The 20307-nt window shown below is 38.7% G+C and overlaps 1 protein-coding gene across 1 annotated transcript; it reads left to right on the top strand.

The window, feature by feature from the left end:
- The first annotated feature begins 6567 nt into the window (after nucleotides 1–6567).
- On the top strand, nucleotides 6568–17279 carry mboat4 (membrane bound O-acyltransferase domain containing 4). The gene is made up of 3 exons (XM_076271392.1): nucleotides 6568–6686; nucleotides 14264–14488; nucleotides 16340–17279. Exons 1-3 carry the CDS (start codon nucleotides 6568–6570, stop codon nucleotides 17277–17279), a joined length of 1284 nt encoding a protein of 427 aa, XP_076127507.1.
- Nucleotides 17280–20307: the final 3028 nt, after the last annotated feature.

Raw genomic sequence — 20307 nt, 5'->3', positions numbered from 1 at the left:
TCATTACACAATGGCGAACCAATCGATAAGTTACAGCACTATGACGCGAAGACTAGGCTATTCTATCCACGCGGGTTTTGCGTTTGGTCTTTGTGCACGGTTTGTCAACGTCCCGAAAGATAGCTGAATTGTTCGGTAATCTGCAGGAGAAGATAGACTCTATTCTAGTCGTGAACCAGTTTTATTCTTTCGGCGTCATGGGTCTTGAGTTCGCAACGTTATCAAAAGGCCATGACTTTAATTATCTCACCAGCCTACATCTGTCTTGTGAGGAAACTCACGAGCCTCCTTATTATGGGACTTAGAAGCTATCCTGCCCAAAATCATGTGCACTTTGTTTAAAAAAAAAAAAATAGATTTAGCCTAGATATATTTATAAATGATGTTATGACATCTGACATGATCAAGCAATATGGCACCAGTGAGAGTGGAGTCACGACTGTGGTAGGCTGGAGGGCATTTGGAGGCATTTGCATTTGTGCCACTGTTCAGCGTGAGGATAAAGAGAAAAGATAACAATAGCCTAAAAGTTAGACATCAGAAAATGTGATAACCTTGGATTTTATTTAGGTAAAAACAGTTAGGCCTGCTATGAAGTTTATATAGGCTAGGATATTCTTGTTGTTCTTTATTATATCAAGTAAAGTTCAGTTGTTCATCTATCAAAAACAGTCTTGATAAGCTTCTGAATGTCTCATTTATCTACATAGGCAGTGTTGATCATGCACAACAAGCACAAATGATATGATGGCAGACATGATTCAGGCCTAACAGCTGCAAATGCTAAGATATTATCTCACTCTAAAATATTGATCAACTGATCAAATTCTGATACTTTTGAGTCTGACTTGTGTTTGTGTTTCAGTACAACTGTGTGACATCTGACAATAGGATTACGATATGGTGCTGAACAGGGGTGGTTACATGTGGTAGGCTACACAAATTGTGTCCCAGTTCCTACAAATGAGCAATCTGTGGGGAGTAGTATGATACAGAGGTCAGGACACTCTTTTGTTGGAAATGAGGCAAGGACAATATAGTCAGCTAGTTTATATCCACATATTTCGATTGGATGGTGACGGGCTGGACAAAAGCATTTTTGGGATGTTTCTTTGTGGTCATGGATAGGCCACTATATCATGACATCAGTTTTTAGGCTTTCTTATTATATTTACTTATATTGTCAACTCGATGTTGATTAACTGTTATTGACACATGCTTGTCTTTCCATTGAGCAAACATATTTTTGCATTAGAGCAATGAAATTAATTCTTAAGAAATAGTTCTTTCTATAGTGCAAACCTTTTTTCCTCCGAGAGCTACTTTGACAAAATTGACTTTTCGGTTGCACTGTATAAGTAGCCTAGAAATCTAGACGCACCCTAGTGGGTAGTCTAGCAACTCTCCGTTGGCTTGCGAGCTGGAAAAATGAAACTTCTATCAGGCCAATCACATCATGTATAGAGTTGGCGACGGTTACGTGTGAATTTCCTGCTACTTGAAAACAAAGAAGATCGATGCTGCTGCTGGTGAACAGCGGTCTTTGAATCGCGTTAAGCTTTTTTTAAATTGCCAAAAGTTTGATCAACTAGCCAACTAGCCCCTGCTCAGGTAGCACTTGGTAGATTATTCCACCAACTAATGAAAATAGTCTGGATTGCCATGTGTGGAGGAACGAAGTGGATGAAGGGTAACATAAGCCTTTATAATAAGTGGTAGCAGACCCAGCAATCATTGTGTAGGCTATTGATGACTTGAATTTGAAGCCAGTGAAGCTCAATGAAAAGTGGGGTAATGTGTGCCTGTTACAGCTGTAGCGGGTTTGGATGATCTGCTGTTCTGTTCTCTTTTGTGTCCAGGTTCTGCCTACTCCTGATTGCCTGGAGGTGAGGGCTCCTGACCGGGTTAATTGGGCCACCTTTAAATAAACCCTCAGCTAGGTACAGAGGACCTCTTTGGGCCGAGCAGCAGACTGGCGGTCATTTGTTTGTGTGACTTGAAAAGTGTAGTTGTGGACTGTAAAAATCTGTGTGAATAGTTGCAGGCATCTGGCTAGTGTGCGCCTGAGATTGGTGGGTGTTTATTTTTCTATCTGTTGGTTAGTGTGTTGCTGTGGGGTTTCGAGGACTCCCGGAGCTTTTATTTTGGAAATCTAATAAAACACTGGGTCGTTTGACCATTTCCTGGTTTTAGTGTTTACCTTTTTAACTAATAGAATAGAATAGAATAGAAACTTTAATTGCCACACAACAATGTTGGTGGTATTTTTGTAGCTCAGTCTGGTGGGGGGTGGGGGGGTTAATAGTGGGAGGGGATAAAATAAAATAAATATAGTAATAAATAGAGTTGCAAATCTCAAAAGGGTAGTAGCGTCTTCCAGAGGGCAGAAGTTGGAGGAGATCATGGCTCAGATGTGAGGCATCCCTGATGATCTTGGTTTTTCGGTTCAAGCTGCGTTAAGCATACTATACAGAGAGTGGACTGATGGAAGGTCACAACCAGTGATGTTGGAGGCTTGGTGACATCTCTCTCTAATTTCCTCTTGGTGCGACTGTCAGAGCTCCCATACCAGACGGTGATTGAAGATGAGATGATGCTTTCAATGATGGCTTTGTAGAAGAGCACCAAAGGGGTTTTGTTGACATGAAACTTTTTCAGTTGTCTTAGGAAATAAAGTCTCTGATTTGCCTTTTTGATAAGGTGGGTGGTGTTAATGTACCATGGAGTCAGTCAAGGTTATAGGCCGTTCACATATAGACAAGGCCACCTTCTCATGTCCACGACCATTTCTTTGGTTTTTGAGGCGTTAAGATGGAGCTTGTTTTCAGTACACCAGTCCGTAGCCCATTTCACCTCCTTGTGGTACTGGGAATCATCATTGTGACTAATGAGGCCTATGATGGTGGTGTCATCTGCATACTTCAATACTTTGACAGAGTGATGGTGAGATCTCATGTCATTAGTGTAGATGGAGAACAGAAGAGGAGATGACACACAGCCTTGTGGCGCTCCAGTGTTGAGGGTCAGAGGGCATGATGTTGTATTGTTAACCTTGACTGATTGAATTCTATTCCTCAGGAAGTCCAGTATCCAGTGACACAGAGCTGAGTTGATGTTCATGGCTTGTAACTTAGAGAAAAGGATGAGTGGATCAATGGTATTAAAGGCAGAGCTAAAGTCAATGAACATCATGCGTGCATAGGTGTTGCTTGACTCAAGGTGTTGTCGTATAGAGTTAACTCCTAGGTTGATGGCATCTTCCACAGATCTGTTCGACTGGTAAGCAAACTGGTAGGGATCCATCAGTGGTACTGTGGTTTGCAGATGGGAGAGTACCACGCGTTCAAACACCTTCATAGCCACTTAAGTGAGGGCAACGGGCCTGAAGTCGTAAAGCCCAGTTGTTTTTGTTGTCTTCGGGACCAGAATGATGGTAGAGGCTTTAAAACACTGTGGAACTACACACTGCTGCAGGGAAGTGTTGAAAATGTCAGTGAAGACAGGTGCCAGTTGATCTGCACAGTGTCTAAAAACAGCTGGGGAAAGCTGATCTGGTTCTGCTGCTTTCCTGGCCTTCTGTTTTTTTAAAAGTTTGCACACCTCTGCCGCCTGGATAACAAAGGGAGGAGTGGGGGAGGTGGGTGGAGAGGAGTTGATGGGTTGTGTCTCTGTATGTCACCTAAACTTTTAACTACGGCAGGTGTAACAGTGCCCTTTTTGGTTGATTGAAAACCAGATGTGCTGCTGGTCATCAATCATGACACCCAAGTTTCTGGCAGCCCTGATGAGAGCAAGAGTTAAGCAGTCACCTATGATGTTGATGTTGTGGTGTGAAGTTCGTTGTATTTATTTATTTATTTATTTATTTATTTATTCATTAATTTTATTTGTTAGGGACCATGTACAATTTTTGACATGCATGTTGCCATTTGATGCAATGTACCAGAGTTAACCTTAGGCTAATTTACATCTACAGTCCCTAGGCAGGGCACAATTCAAATCCAACAGTAAAAACATCAACATTATCTAGCAAAACAAAAAGATAGATCACAACCTGTACATCAATATAATGCACATTGTGACACACACACACACACACACACACACTGCGTAACAGTGATATGAGAAGCCATGTAAAGTGGATATTTGGGCCCAGCAATGTGGTGTATATGGTAAAGACTATCAGTGCAAACCCCAAGCCATCTATTTATTAAAAGTGCAGTCAGCGATTGTATGCAATTTTATACTCATACAATTTTTTGTCACATTCAGCAATCATCTCCTCACAACCGGTAGCTGCCCATTCCGTGAATACAGTGTAAAAAACCTGGTCTCTGTTGGCAGTCAAGGCTCTGAAAACTGGAAAGGAACATTGGGGGCAGCATGTCCCCCAAACAAACCCTATTCCCTGTATGGGGTTTCTCTGTACAGTACTGACAAGAGGGGTGAGCTACCTTTCTGGTGTGTTTTGTTTGGTCCTTGATTAAAATATAATGTACGTAGTTTTGGACAATGTGTCTGCTAATACATTTAAATATAAACATAAAGATAAACAAACACGCCTTCCTGCATAATCACTGCATTCATAATACAGCATTCAGATACACAGAACACATGTGCTGACAACATCCACTGAAAAAAATAACTCTTAAAATACATTTCTACATGATTTTGCATTAATTTAATGCCAAAAATGTAGGCGTTTTCTCACTTTTTTCCAATATTTTCATCTTTACTTCATTGGCAATCAACTATTCCACCAAGTTATGACATCAGTCAATATAGGCCTACCATTCTTTTCACCAAACAGTATACTCATTCCACTGAAAAAATGCTAAAAATTCAACTAAAATCAATGGATCTGTGATGATTTCACTGCTAGTTGGCGATCAACAGGCTCAGAACCTCAATAGAATTTTAGGCTACTCTCAAAATTCCGAAAGACATACTGGATTAACATGGTTGTTAATGTCCACATTATTAAGTGTCATAGGCGTCTTTTAATTTCAACATAACCCTGTTCTCCCAATGGAAATGTGTCACACAAGAAATATAATACAGCAGAATGACTTTCATTATTGCCTCAGATGACTATTACAACTTTTACGGAAAAACAATATTTAACATAACTTAATTAACTAGGTGCAGGTCCCTGTGAGGTGGGATAATTAGGAGGGTGGCGCACTGCAGATACTGCTCTGGGGACAGGGACAGACCTTCACCCTTACACACACACACACACACACACACACACACACACACACACACACAGACACAGGCCTACTTACGTGTCTCTGTCTTAAAGCGCAAGGTCAAACCTTGAACATCTGTTGGGGTCCCCGGTGCAGAGGCATGCAATGCCACACTTCACATTGGCTCTTGCACAGGAGCATCCTTGGGAACACATGCTTTTCTTGCAGCAGCAGTATTTGCTATGTTTGACTTCCGAAGGTTTTGCCTCTTTCAGCATCATGGTTGCCACCAATTTGCCATTGACAAGTTTTCTCCCAAAATCAGTGGCAGCTGGGTAGGTTGGCTGAACCATGTGTGCCTGCTTACACACAGCCAACTGATACAGGGCTCGGGGAAGGTGTAATAGGAAGGCATCTTCAGTTGATGAAAGGCAACACATGTCTCCTTTGATGCTCACAAAGAGATGGGCTCGCATCCAGAGTACCACCAAAGTCACCCCTGTCATAGAGTGACACCATGTATTGCCATGCTGCTGCTATAACCTCTTCCTGAACATCCAGACAAATGACAATTGACTCATTAAGTTGAGTCATGTAGGCCCACTTTGTGTTTACTGACAATTGAGTAGGCTATGCAACATATTGGCAACGTTTACATCTGGAGATGTCTTTGCTTTTAGTTTATCCAAAGCGACTAAAACAATATAATAGCCTACTTAAAAATTAACCGTAAAGAGTTTTAAAAAGTTGGTATGACTTCATGAAGAAATATAGCAATAATATCAATAATGAAAATAAACAATACCATACATATACAAACCAACTCATATAAACACCTTAATTAATTAAGTGTAAACTGAACAGTCTTTCCTTTTGAAAGACCCAAAATTATCAACAAAAAGGTTGTGGACAAAGTTTGTTGAAAAATATTGTCAGCAGTGATTTTGATGACATTTCACAATTTTGTTTTATCAGGAAAGGAATGATTTAGGTTTAGTGGCCCTACACTGAAAATGCTCTCTGCTCAAACAAAGGTTTTCACACCATAAAGAAACAGTTAGATAGGGGCCAATAAAGTAGGTTTAGTATGTTTTTACTGCATTTTTGGTAAATTTTCACTATGAGATAATGCTAACCTTTTAAAATAAAGCATTAACAGTACAAGGACACATGCACAAACACATATCTTTTTTTCTGAGCACCTGAGGTATCTTAATGGGTTTCTATCATGAATGTAGATACCAGATGGCAGATGTTGTCTGTGGTGACAGATGGATGTAAAACGCTGTGAAGATACTGGGCTTGTCCTATAAAAATGTGTTTCCCTCATTTTTCACCAAAAATTTGTATGTCTTGTTAAGGCACAAAGACTATCATGGTATCAATTTGGGATTTTAGTGGAAGTGCACAGTTGATATACCAAATCATCTCAATTCCCTTTGCTTTAATATTTTATTGCTTGGCAACAAAGGGATACCTATCCTTGATTCAAAGGTTTGTGTCTGCTATTTTCTGAGGTAATACGTGCAGAGTTTTGAGGACAAGACTCTATTTTTCCAATAGAGTGAGATCAAAATGACGCTGCATTCTTCAAATTTATAAATGTCATGTAAATTCATAACATGTAACCAATTGAACAAACGGTCAGCAAATTTAATCAACTTTAAGTGTATTCAAAATACAATAGAAGTGTTGTTCCAGGAGGACACTAAAGAGGGATGAAATATTCTATTTCTTGAATGTTATTGAAGCAGAGTGAACGGTCACCGGTGAAAAGTAAGTTCTCTTTAATGTGGTCAAATAGCTATAAATATTTCGCTCACTTCTTTTTTCAACTATAAATGTATTTGGTTTTATAAGGAAACCACAACTTGTGTATCTTTTTTGGAACCTACAAACACATGAATTGAATACAAATGCACATGAATTCAGTTGTGATTCAACAAAAATGTACAAAAGAAGAAAAACCTTCAGAAATGTTCTTTATTTACAATGAAACAAGCCCATAAGCATTCACAGGCAATGCAATGTTACCTAATCAAGTGAAGTTAGACAACTTCTTTACAGTGATTGCAGAATACAAGGGCACAAAGTCCAAAGATCAGTTCAGTTTATCTAAGTTTCCCTTCTAGGGGCACATGCCTTATACCTACATACATTATATAGCTGGATGTCGGGTACATTGTGTAGTTTAGGTATAAAAGCAATGCAACCTATTGGTTATCACAGATAATATTAGCTGTGATGACCTGCAGCGTTCTTTGAACTCATGCCTTCAGCATCACCAGTTCTATAGCAAAATACTCAAAAGGGACAAGTAGCTTCAATTCTAATAGTCAAGTTTGTTTGTACTAGATAGAATAGATAGCATTCGATGTATCTGCAATTCAGTAATAATAATTTTTTACATTTTTTAGTAAGCATTTTTGTATGTGTTTTGCACAAATGTATTGTTTAAATCTCAAAGGTTAAAGGTTGATGTTGGATTTTATTCTTTGGAAGACGGGGCTTAAAAGTAATATGGAGTCCAGAAGGTGCAAGAAGAATGTGTGCTCATTGTACTAAATTGTGGTGTCATTTTACTCATGCTCAATTTAAGAAATTGTGTGCTTGTTTTACTAAATTGTGCACTCATAAATGAAAGCACAATTTAGTAAAATGTGTGCACTATTTAGTAAATCATGTGCATGATTTACTAAAACACAATCACAAATCACTAAATAAGGCCCAAATCACTAAATAAGGCCCAAAAAAAAAAAAGTCGTATGGATGTGGGAACAAAGCTTGACAGGGCTCTGTTTGACCTGAACATAGGAGCTCTACGGGTCTAAGGGTAGGAGGCAGTACTGGCTGTGTAGAGTGTGTGTGATGTCCAGGGTGATTTGTGTTGCTTTTTGTTCAGTCCTTTTATTGTATACGCCGATGAGTGATTCCTGCTGTTGTCCAATTATTTTGCTGCACAGTTTGATGATTCTGTTTAGTGGGTTTCTGTAGATGTTGGACAGTACTCCAAACCAGGAAGTGATATTGAAGGTGATAGTGGATTCAATGAAACATTTGTAGAATGCATTGGTGGACCTGGAGTTTGCAGAGTTTACAGAGGAAGAAGAGACGTTGCACTTGGAGTAGATGAATTCAGTATTTGTTTTAAAGTTGAGTTTATGGTCAATTATTGTCCTGAGGTATCTGTATGAGTCAACCCTCTCTATAGGCTGGTTATTGACAGTCAGAGTAGGGATGGTGGAGGGGGCTTTGCGGAAGTCTTGAATTTCCCCTGGGGATCAATAAAGTATCTATCTATCTATCTATCTATCTAGTCTATTATTAGTTCTTTTGTTTTGGTGATGTTTAGGTCGAGGCAGTTCTGCCTGCAGCTGTCTGAAAAAGCAGTCAACTCAGACTGTAACTGATCTGGTGAGTTGGTCGAGCAAAATAATGCACTGAAAAGAAAAATAATGCGATATCTGGTGAGTTGGTGGAGCAAAATAATGCTCTGACTGCACAACGATGTGATATCAATTAATGATGTCAAAATTGCCGTCGTTCAGTCCTGCACATTCTCTCAGCAAAAATAAATCAAGCTAGTCAATTTGTCTCTATATCCTACTCTATTCTACATCCATAGACGCCAATTTATGTTTCCGTCGGTGGATACTAGAGCCCGACCGATTGGCTGATGTTAGGCATTTTCCAAACTATCCGTTTCGGCATTTATAGCGGTCAATAAATATTTTTTCATTCAGTCAAAGAAAATCGAATATTGATCCTTAATTTAGGCTGCATTTCCAGGATTGGCGTTTCATAGTTTGTCCACCAGATGGCGCAGTGTCTTGCTGCAAGACACAAATGCGTTACTTGACTTGATTCCCTTCACTTCTTACAACGACAATGCTTATGGTTTCAGCTTTGTGGTTTGTGTAATCATGATAAGATGATTTTCACATTAAATATAATTCCAATTTCTTCTTAAAGCCGAAATAAACCTGAGAATGTTTATCTGATATGCTTGGTTTTTACTGCAGTAACGTTAGGCCAGTGATTCTTAAGATCTGGGACAAAACATGTCCGCCAGTTAAAACAAGGTTTTGGGGTAAAAATATGCACAATATTAATTTGAAAAAACTACTCAAAATCTTAATCAGGACAAGGGTAACAAAACATAAATTCATGTTGCCTCATGAATTGTTTTCATTCGAAATTATATATAATCGGTGCCTGGAAAACCCCATGTCCGGAAGCAGGTCTCCTCACTTTAACATACCTTAAAAAGATGTAAACGCAACGGAAACGTAAAATGTATCATAATGATTATAATGTATATCAGGGTTTCCGTTGCCCGGTACTTGTCGGAACATTGGCCGGAAAAAAAATAAAATGTCCAACAAAATTAAATCTCTCCGGTCAAATTGTCCGATTGAAATTGGCTAATAATCTCGTCCCCTAACACAATCTGAATTTGAGAATAAGCCTAAAATGTAGACCTATACTAAAGCAAGAATACGTCCTTTGGCTATGTTTTAGGAACAGGCTCTACTGTTTGAAAGTTATTAAGCAACACACATATGCTGCATTTCAAATAAAGCGCACGCTTACCCCATATTTTTGGTCAAACGAGGCAACTGTTTGAGCCATCTGATCTACTTTGCCCGTAAGGACGTTGATTTTCTCAATTTGCCGAGATATGTTAGTTACCTCTGTTGAGAGTTTTTTGTTTGAGTCTAATTCTTCTTGCATTATAGTTTGTAATTTGTCCCTTTCTTTTGACCGAGACGCGGTCATTGCAGATGAATCTGATTATGCAGGTGAGCGTCTCAAATCTTGTGCAGGTGAGCGTCTCAAATCTCAAAGACTTTTCTTAATTGGCTAAATATGTTCAGACATCATTGTTTAGTTGTCGGGAAATAAACGGAAGTAAATGGATCAAACATTTAAAGAGCTTCAAGCTGGGGGTGTGAGCTGATATGCGCTGCTACTCTCTCAAGTCCGCCATTTTCATCTCAAGTCCGCCATCTTCCTCATCTCTCATGGAGATGGAGATGATCTCTCTCATGTCTTATCTATATTTCTGATTGCTGATTGGATCATAAACGACCACAGCAACGAAGAGGAATGACTGATAATGACTGACTCTTTTCTGTTATTGTTGTGTTACAGTACATGCTCCAAATGTAAAGCACTTTAAGCTGCCTGCAGTGTATGAAAGGTGCTATACAAATAAAGCTTATTATTATTATTATTATTATTATTATTCACATTCCTCCTCTTAGTTTCAACGAGTTTGAAGTAATGGGAATACCTCCATCCCTCAAAAGTTAGCGTTGCGCAAGCGCGCAGCTGAGAAAGCAGTGTCGCTGTCAAATCTGTCCCTGGGAAAAGTAAAAGTAATCTGTCCCTGGGAAAAGCCGAATTGAAAAAGGAACTACGTTTTGTTACCAAATTTTCAGTAGTAGCGCGTTACTTTGTGTGTGGTGTGTGTGTGTGTGTGTGTGTGTGGGGGGGGGGGGCATTAATTTAAGTAAATAGTCCGATCATTTTAGTAAATAGTGTGCTCATTTCACTAAATTGTCAAATGAGCGTACTAGTAAAATGAGTGCAGGATTTACTAAATTGAGTGCACAATCTACTAAAATGAGAGCATGATTTAGTGAAATGAGCACACGATTTTGTGAAATGAGCACACAATTTAGTAAAACGAGCGCACATTCTATCAATATACACATAAATGAACCTTGTTGAAGCCTCCAGGGTTCCTCAGAATTTTAGTATAGCAATTGTAAAAATTAATAAATCTACCCGGAATTGAAATGTTTGATGCTAAAAACTTAAGTAGTACAGCACCTTTACGCCTTTGAACACTCTTGTATCGTAAGGAGTAAAGTGTAAAATTACATCCCCCTGTGAGTGTCCTCCAGAAATAGCACTTTCATTGTGGTTGGACTCATAGTTGTTTCTGCTGTCTGCTGCTGATTTTCATTCTGTTAATGACCAGTGTTTCTCCGGTGTGTCAGTTTGATTAATGATAAAAAATTGTTAAACTTTGCTGCTGTTTTCTGTTTACATTGTGTCCAGTTCAAGTGACAAAATTGTTCAACCCTCTTAACCTCCGAAAAATACTTATGTTGGGTGCATTTGGGATATAGAAAGTTAAGCAACACACCCCCTGGAGTAAAATGTTGCTCTCAGAGCAATTTACTTCTCTAGTTAATGCTGAAGCTGTCATTTTAGGGGACCTTAACCTAGATTGGATGTCTCCAGCAGCTGATGACTTAAAACATGTGTGTAATGAGTTAAATCTTACCCAAATAGTCACAGAACCCACACAACCTAATATGAAAATTCCCAGTCGTTCATCCCTGTTAGATCTCATTCTTACAAATAAGCCTCATAATTATATGCATAGCTGTGTATTCCCAATGGATTTCAGTGATCATTGTCCCGTGGGCTGCATTAGAGATGGCAGAAGACAAAGGTCAGGGCCTTTGTATATAAATAAGAGATCTTTTAAAAGATTTGATGAGCAGGCATTTTTACAAGATCTACATGCCAGTGACCTTACTTCTTTAAATCTTATTCCAGATGCTGAACTTGCATTGGAATACTTCCAAACTATTTTTAACACCTTAGCAGATAAACATGCCCCTTTTAAGAGATTTAGGATAAAAAATAGATCTAACCCTTGGTTTAGTCATGATCTAGGTGAGATTATTTCCCAAAGAAACAAAGCTTGGGCATTGGCAAGATCCACTGGTAGTGATGGAGATTGGCAAACATTCAGACATCTTAGAAATGCATGTACTTACCTTGTGAAAAGGGCTAAATCTACCTATTATTTGAACAATCTGTCTGACTGTGGTAGCAATCCAGCGAAATTCTGGAAAGTGATTAAGTCACTTAAAGGTGTTTCTTCTACCACTCTTCCTCAACAAATTATGTTGGATTCTAAAGTGGTAAATGAGAAAATGGAGATTTGTAATGCTTTTAATGATCACTTTATCAAATGTGGTACTCTATTTGATCAATTGAATAATGTGGATATGGCACCAGAGACACAAGTCCATTTCAGTGTCACTAGTCCTGAAGAAGAGAGGTTTTTATTTTCAAATAGGCCTAATGACCCTTCCTTCTCATTTAGACCAGTAAACCAATCTGAGGTTCTCTATGGACTGTGTAATTCCAAGTGTATGGTGCAGATTAGTTAGACCCACATCTCTTAAAGATTGCAGCCCCTGTCATTGCTGAACCTTTAACTCACATTTTTAATTTAACATTCTGCTCTGGTTCTATTCCAGAAGTCTGGAAATCAGCCCTAGTGACCCCTCTACATAAAGGAGGAGACCCAAGTGATTTGAATAACTATAGGCCAATCGCCAAGCTTCCATGTTTAGCTAAGATGTTAGAATCCTTTGTAAATGAACAGTTTCGTTCCTTTTTGTCATCATATTCTATGTTAAGTCCTTATCAATCTGGGTTCAGAGCTGGCCACAGCACAATTACAGCAGCAACTGCTGTAGTAAATGATATAGCTACTGTTGTTGACAGTAAGAAACATTGTGCAGCTTTGTTTATTGACTTGTCAAAGGCTTTTGACACTGTAAATCACAGGTTACTTCTTGAAAAACTAACCTCTTTTGGTCTAGATGAAGTTTCCTTTAAATGGTTTAAAAACTACCTCTCTAATAGAACACAGTGGGTAGATGTGACAGGATCAACCTCAGAGCCATTGAGACTCAATTTTGGGACCACTGTTGTTTACATTGTATATCAATGACATCTGTGCTTCAATAGAAAATTGTAAAGTGCATTTCTATGCAGATGACACAATCCTTTATGCCTATGCACCATCTGTAGAGCAAGCCGTGTCATATCTTCAATGTGCATTTGATTGTGTGCAGAAATCCTTGAAAGATCTTAAACTGGTTCTAAATGAAGCAAAAACAAAATGTATGATCTTTACTAGACAGAGAACGTGTGACCTTGATGCCTATAACATTTGTTCCCTAAATGGGGCACAAATTGAGCAAGTTTCTCAATACAAATATCTGGGCATTTGGCTAGATAACAAACTAACATTTAGAACACATGTGCTTGATCTCACAAAAAAGGTAAAAATTAAATTAGGTGCACTTTACACGATTAGGTCTTGCTTCTCTTTAGAAAGCAGAATGACCATTATTCAAGCAACTATAATGTCAGTCCTAGACTATGGTGACATTGTGTATATGCATGCAGCCCCTTCCACTCTGAAATCACTTGATGCAGTTTATCACAGTTCACTACGTTTTATAACTGGAGATGGGTTTAAAACTCATCACTGTAAATTATACCAAAATGTAGGATGGTCTTCCCTCTATGATAGGAGAGAAAGGCACTGCCTCCTTTTTGTTTATAAGGCATTACTGGGAAAGTTACCTTTATACCTAACTTCTCTTCTGAACATAAAATCAATCTGCCACAATACACGCTCACAGAGTTTTATATCTCTTGAAACTCCTCAAATTAAATCGGAATTTGGTAAATTAGCTTTTACATTTTTTGCATCAAATAAATGGAACAAATTGCAAGAGTTATTGAAATTAGATAGGTTTGTGTCACTAGACCAATTCAAGTGTATGACTGATGATATGGCTGTTGCACGATGTTCTTGCTTTGACTGATATTTTAGACATTTTATATCATTATTATTATTTATACATTCCCCTTCTTTTCTTTCTATTTATTATTATTATTTTTATTTGATTTATTATTATTATTATTATTATTATTTGCCTTTTGTATCTTTTATTGTTCTTGTTTTGTTGTTTTGATTATTGTTGTTGTTTTGTAACTCAGGGCATTGCTGTAAAAGAGCTTGATGCTCAGTCAATTTCTCCCTGAATAAAAAAACGGTTGATGATGATGAATTAGCATGTCTAAATCTTAAATATTTTCTGAAATACAGAAAATTGATCCTCATAGTCCTCAATGTGGCAAAACAATTTCTTATGGTCTTGTTGAACACGTATAATATTTTAATACACTTTTTGTTCCTATGATGTTCCCATAGTTAAACTTTATATCACCTCTCTTTTCAGGTACATCTACCTGGGTGTTGGAGGTTTTTCACTTGCTGTTATAAGCATGGGCTGGTATAGTGCTGTCCTGTTTGTTTCTGTGATAATGTCTACACTGCTGATTTATTCTGTGGACTCACAAAAAATACACCGGAGGATTTTTATAGTTCAAATGTTATGGCAATCCTTTTGGCATATGCTCCTACTTTTCAGGCTTCACTGGCAAGAAGAACCTGCAGATCCTAGGTATGATCAATATTTAATTATTAAATTCTAAAAGTGGTATCAGTGGCGAAGGGGATTCCTCTCAGTACATATACAATCTCTTCCAATATCACCCACATAAATATGTTTTAAGCAAAATAGAAAAACATATTGCCAATGTGATGCAGAGATAATCAAATACCTCCAGTGCATATACAGTGAACATACATAATGATGTGCAGAAATAAACACTATAAATCAAGTAAAATAAACTAAAGATGTGTATAATGTTAGTGCCAATATACAGAAATACTTATTATTAGTATTACTTATTATTAGTTGACAATGACAAACATAAACAAGATGAAAATCTCATAGTGACATCAACCTTTTTATCAGCTGACCAAAAATGAAAATAAAAGACTTCAGCAATGACAACCAGTTTCTACAAGCTCACTCAGTCACTGTGTTCCGTTTCAGGGACTGCATGAAGTTCTTTTAGGCAAGTCCCTCTACTCGGCAGCCATATTGCAACACTTATTGGGCATCTATTTTGGCAGAAATAAACGTGCACAAGGCTTCACGACACCAACCTTGCTCTAGCGGCGAGTTCACACCACATGATTGGCTCAATGTATTCACAACACAGCACATGATTGGTTCAGTGTATTCACAACACACCACATGATTGGCTCAATGTATTCACATGTCGACGTTTTGCCGTGGAAGGGGTGGGATATGTGTAGACAACTGCGTTACAAACTAACCCCATGCATTTCTATGGAGGATTTTTTCAGTGCTGTGTCTCCTCATTAGAAAGTCTCTGCTGCATAGTTATAATGCATGGGCTCATTCAAATTCTGACGACAAACCCACCCTTCTTTCCCCCCGAAATAGAGTGTGCATCAGGTGTAGCTTTGTGGCCTAACCAACCCCCGAAGATTCAATACGTTTATGACGTTTCATTCAAGACATGGCAAGACAGTCAACACCAGTGGCAAAGGAGTTGCCTACACATTTAATAATCGTTTTAGTAACATTTAAATTAAATTATTAGGTTTCAGCGTGAACTATTAAGCTATGTGGCTGCTTTCTGTATCCAACCAAAGTTTAGAACCAATGCATAAATAAAGCGGTTCAAACTTCGGCATTTCACACTGAAAATATGTCAAATTTATTTAACAGTATGCTCAAATGATCACTGGTCAGTATGTTTTCCAGGTCTTGCTAGAAGATTGTTAAACAACCTCACATCGAACTTGATGTTACACTAGTTGAATTGACATTTTCCATGAAGGCTATATTAGAGGGTGATGTTACATTCACCAAAGGTTTATTATAGCGTTACTATTGTGACATCTAGCCTTCTGAGAGGGATCTGATCAAACTTTTGAAATAAATCAGCAGTATTGCTGTATGACAATTCACAATACTGTATGTTCAGAAAATCTTTACTCAATGTTACTGTAGCTAACTATTCACCAGGGGTGGGACAAAATTATGAATCTATATAAAATATAAATATGAAGAAGCATTCACTGAGTGTGTGCATTCACTGCCTTATTAACCTGTTGAGGAGTACGGTCACAAATATGTGATCAGATGCAGCTGGGCCCCTGGGAGTACGATCACAAATATGTGATTAGAACGTTTTCAAAAAAAGGTTCTATAACATGACGCAACAATTACCCTCAGGGACTTTTCTGCCATTAAACAATTTTAAGAACACTGAAACTATAGAACGTTCGCGTAGAATTCTAGAAGGAGCTAGGAAAATAATTCACTCTCTGGGGAATGGCATTGTCTTAAAGAATTCACTCCTCAACAGGTTAATTATGGGAAAACATCATGACATGACTTCCATTAGATCTTGATAATATTTTTTCACTTTAGATTTCTACTGATGTTGTCCTCCTTGATGCTGCTTACCCAACGAGTGACTTCTGTTTCCATGGATCTTGAAGAGGGAAAAGTGATTCTTTACCCCAGATTCAAAGGAAGGATCTACGCTTCTCACCTCCTCCCTTACACGTGCTACACTCTCTCATTTGTTTGTTTGCTTGGTGGTCCTCTCTGTCCATATGGACATTTTGTGTCTTTTGTGCAGAACATTCAACAAAATCCTCCACCCTCTCCTCTAAACAGAGTTTCTCTGAGACTTTTATGGGTTTTCATCTTAGAAGTCATTAAATACGTACTAATATTTTTTCTCAAAGCTAGTTCAGTAAATCTGAATTTCTTTAGTGGTCTACTTTGGATGTGGAGTCTGTCATTGGTTTTGAAGATAACCTACTATTCTCACTGGGCCCTAAGTGAATGTCTGAATAATGCCATTGGTCTTGGTTTCTGTGGTAACCACCTGACTGGTTTCCAGTGCTGGAATAGTCTATCAGATGGGGAACTATGGACCACAGAGACATCATGCCGATTGTCTGAGTTTACCCGCCGATGGAATGGCACAACTGCTGCATGGTTGCGAAGGCTTATTTACCAGAGATGCCAGACTTTCCCCTTGGGATTAACATTTGGTTTTTCAGCCCTCTGGCATGGTCTTCATCCAGGTCAGGTGAAAGGTTTTTTTTTCTGGGCAGTCAGTGTGAAGGCTGATTATCAACTTCATAATCACTTGAGTCCAAGGCTAACCTCGCCATGGATAAGGAAGGTATACAGATGTTTAAGCTGGATACAGACCCAGATGGTCATGGCATGTGTTATTATCACCATCGAACTTGGGCAAGTAACACTATGGTCCTTTTGTATGAATTATATTAGCATCTCTTCTCTTATCTATATCCTCACAGTTTGTTTATCAGCAGCACTTTCATCATGTTGATCTACATTACTGAATAAATACATTGCTGGGTGCTAGGAGGAGGAATGGTGACTTACAAGTCCTAACTTCTTATGTATTGGTGAAGAGGTACTGTAATTATAAGGCACTAGTGCAGTGCCTGTACAAACATGCCTTTTTCTTTAGAAACCCTGTTGCCAAATTGCATGCTGATGGTAATTTTGATACCACAGATGAATGAAGACCCAGTCCGACCAATGGTATGAAAAATCAAGAACAGGGTTTTATTTACAATGATGCACATCAAGAGAGAGACAGCATGACTTTACCTAAAAATCCATCAACTGCTCAAACTAGCCCTCCTGTTGTGTTCGTTTTATGTTTACTAGTTTTGTGTTCCCAGTCAAAAATGGCCGCTGCATTATAACTTGTTATAAATCCATAGTAGCACACATATTATCATCTAATGTTGTGATAGACCTTTGCATCAACTTGTGTTCTATTGGATATAACCAGTTTGGCACTTCCATTTGCTATTTATGGCTTGCAGGCCTCACTGATCTGAGCTCATGCAAGTCAGAAAGGGGAAGATTATTTTGGGGAAAGGTTCCAGTGGGGGCTGGCATATAAGCAAAGAGGGGGGAGTGAGGGTGTATGTGTTAATGTACAGAAGCACATATACAGTCCATCAGGGGCCGTATTCACAAAGCCTTTTATCTTACCACTAGGAGTACTCCTAAATCGCACTAAAAGATTTTAGCTAGGAGTTTTCTCTTAAAAGTTATTCACAAAGCCTTTCAGACCTACTCTTAGTAAGGAAAAATGACAACTCCTAAACTAAGAGTGAGTCTTCGTTGCTATGGATGACGTCATTACTCATGCACGAGCTTGACTGAAGTGACCACCTTGATTGGCTGATGATTGTAACGCGGGAATGATTCCAAACACCTCCCTTACAATGATGAGTGACAGGTGACAGGTCTGAGAATGCGTGCGCTACACAAGTAGTGCGAAGGACGGAAGATGATGAATAACTGAATAAAAAGGCCTAGCCTAAATGAATAAAGAGTAAGGCAAAACAAATAGCCTAGTAGCCTAATGAAACATAGGCCTACGGATTGATGCAGTATCTTTGCAACATTATTAAATTAATCTGTCACCATATGCCTACGTTTGCAAAGAGGAGAACATTTTAATTTGATTCACAATGAAACGTTACATTTAATTTACATGTTGACAATGAGTAGTTTTGGTTGTTGTTGGTGGCGTTATTGCATCCCTTTTATGCCTACAATGCAAAATTGTTCCCTCGCGATTGGAAGCTCCTGTTGCCGCATACGCATTTCAAAACATCGCGACGTGAAATGCCGCAAAAAGCTGTTTGTGAATAGGTCTTAGTGAGTTAGGAGTCCTCTTGAGTTCTTTTAAGCTGTCCCAGACTTAGGTGCTACTTTTAGGTCTAAAATGCTTCGTGAATTACTTTTAGTGGTCCTAAAGTTAGGAGTGACACGCCCATTATTTTTAGGAGTTGCTCCTAAATTCGCCACTTAGGAGCTACTTTTAGCCTTAAAATTCTTTGTGAATACGGCCCCTGATCAATAAATTTGTGCCTGGACCCAATTTTATACACTGACTATTTTCTCACCCATTCATTTCTAATGGCCTGTCATTTTTGAAGTTAAATAAAACACTCAAATTGTTATAAAAATGGTCAAAATTTGTTTTGTGTGTTCAGATGCCCAAAGCAAAGGAGCCTCATGGTAGTCAGAATATGTCAATCGGTCACATTTGACCACAAACACAACAGGAGGCGTTGGTCATCCCATCTCACGTGGACTACACTGAATCATACTCTGATTAGTGACAACCTGGCAATCCGGAGCAGATAGCTACTAACGTAGCCATGCAGAACAGTGAAACACTGCAAAGTAATAATAGTCACACACATATATACACAGGGACAATACAGATATACAGACTCATTACGTAGAATCATACTTTTAGTGTCCAAGTGACTCACTAGTGAGAAATGCAGAACATCAAACCACATATTGGAAATATTGGGCATAATGCATAACATTAAACCACATATTGGAATTTTGTACATACTGTAATGCTCTATTCCACTTTCTTTCAATGCCCACTGGTAGGTCTTTTTTAAAAATAGGATGATAGTGGGTCTTAGTGTTTGCACAGAATCAGTGTTTGCCTATTAAACATGTTTCATACACTCTTTACAACACTGTTTCGGTAAGGTAAAAACAACGACCGAAATGCAGATACGCAGGCCAGTTATGTATCCACCACCTCCAAAACTCCAAAGCTGTTGGCAGATTATGTTCCGAGGACACAAGTTTCCTATTGTGTATCAACAACACTCAATAATTATGTGATGTGTTAATCACCAAATTTCTTCTCTAACAATCAGCTAGTTGTGAATTAGGTTATTCAACTAGACCGCTTGCTTGTGAGACTCTGTGGCGGTGCAGTGTGCACCCGCTTCCTAATTTAGATGAATAGATCAGTGATTTTAAAATTAAGTTTGGTCATGCAAATTACGGGAGTTTTCCCAGGAGAAATAAAACGGGAGGGCGTCGGGAGATGACCTTGTAATACAGAAGAAACCCGGGAAAAACGGGAACACAGGTATGTGTTACGCCCCTTGGAAATCAAAAGTGAACTGAAATTGTCCCGTGCAATTCTCAACTGAGAATAGGTTTGGTGTCAGCCAGGATATCTGTTTTAGGCGCTCTAAGCAATGTTGGGAAACGTCACTTTCTGTTGATGTTCAAACAAAATATAGAGCTACCTGCCCCTCCCTCCCGTTCAATTGAAACTCTCCTAAACGTCAATGATTGGCTGGAACACTTTGTTATGTTTTTATTGTCCAGGTTGGACCAGGTTGTTTTGTTGCAGTTTTTGGAGCCTGGGCTCTCAACAGAGGCCGCGTGTTTTTATTACAGTGTATTCAGAGCACAGGCAGCTAGCGGATGGTGAGGTGATGTTTGCTGTATGGGCCAAAAAAGTTTTAGCTTAGAAACCGTGTTACAACACTTAAAGCGCCTTTAAC

This window comes from Alosa pseudoharengus, unplaced genomic scaffold (assembly GCF_046254945.1).
Source record: "Alosa pseudoharengus isolate Yale_2024_CS ecotype anadromous, Long Island Sound unplaced genomic scaffold, YU_APseudo_1.1 YU_APseudo_1.1_scf_6, whole genome shotgun sequence".
Lineage (NCBI taxonomy): Eukaryota > Metazoa > Chordata > Actinopteri > Clupeiformes > Clupeidae > Alosa > Alosa pseudoharengus.
The sequence above is the reverse complement of the archived record's forward strand: the minus strand, read 5'-3'. Positions and strand labels throughout refer to the sequence as shown.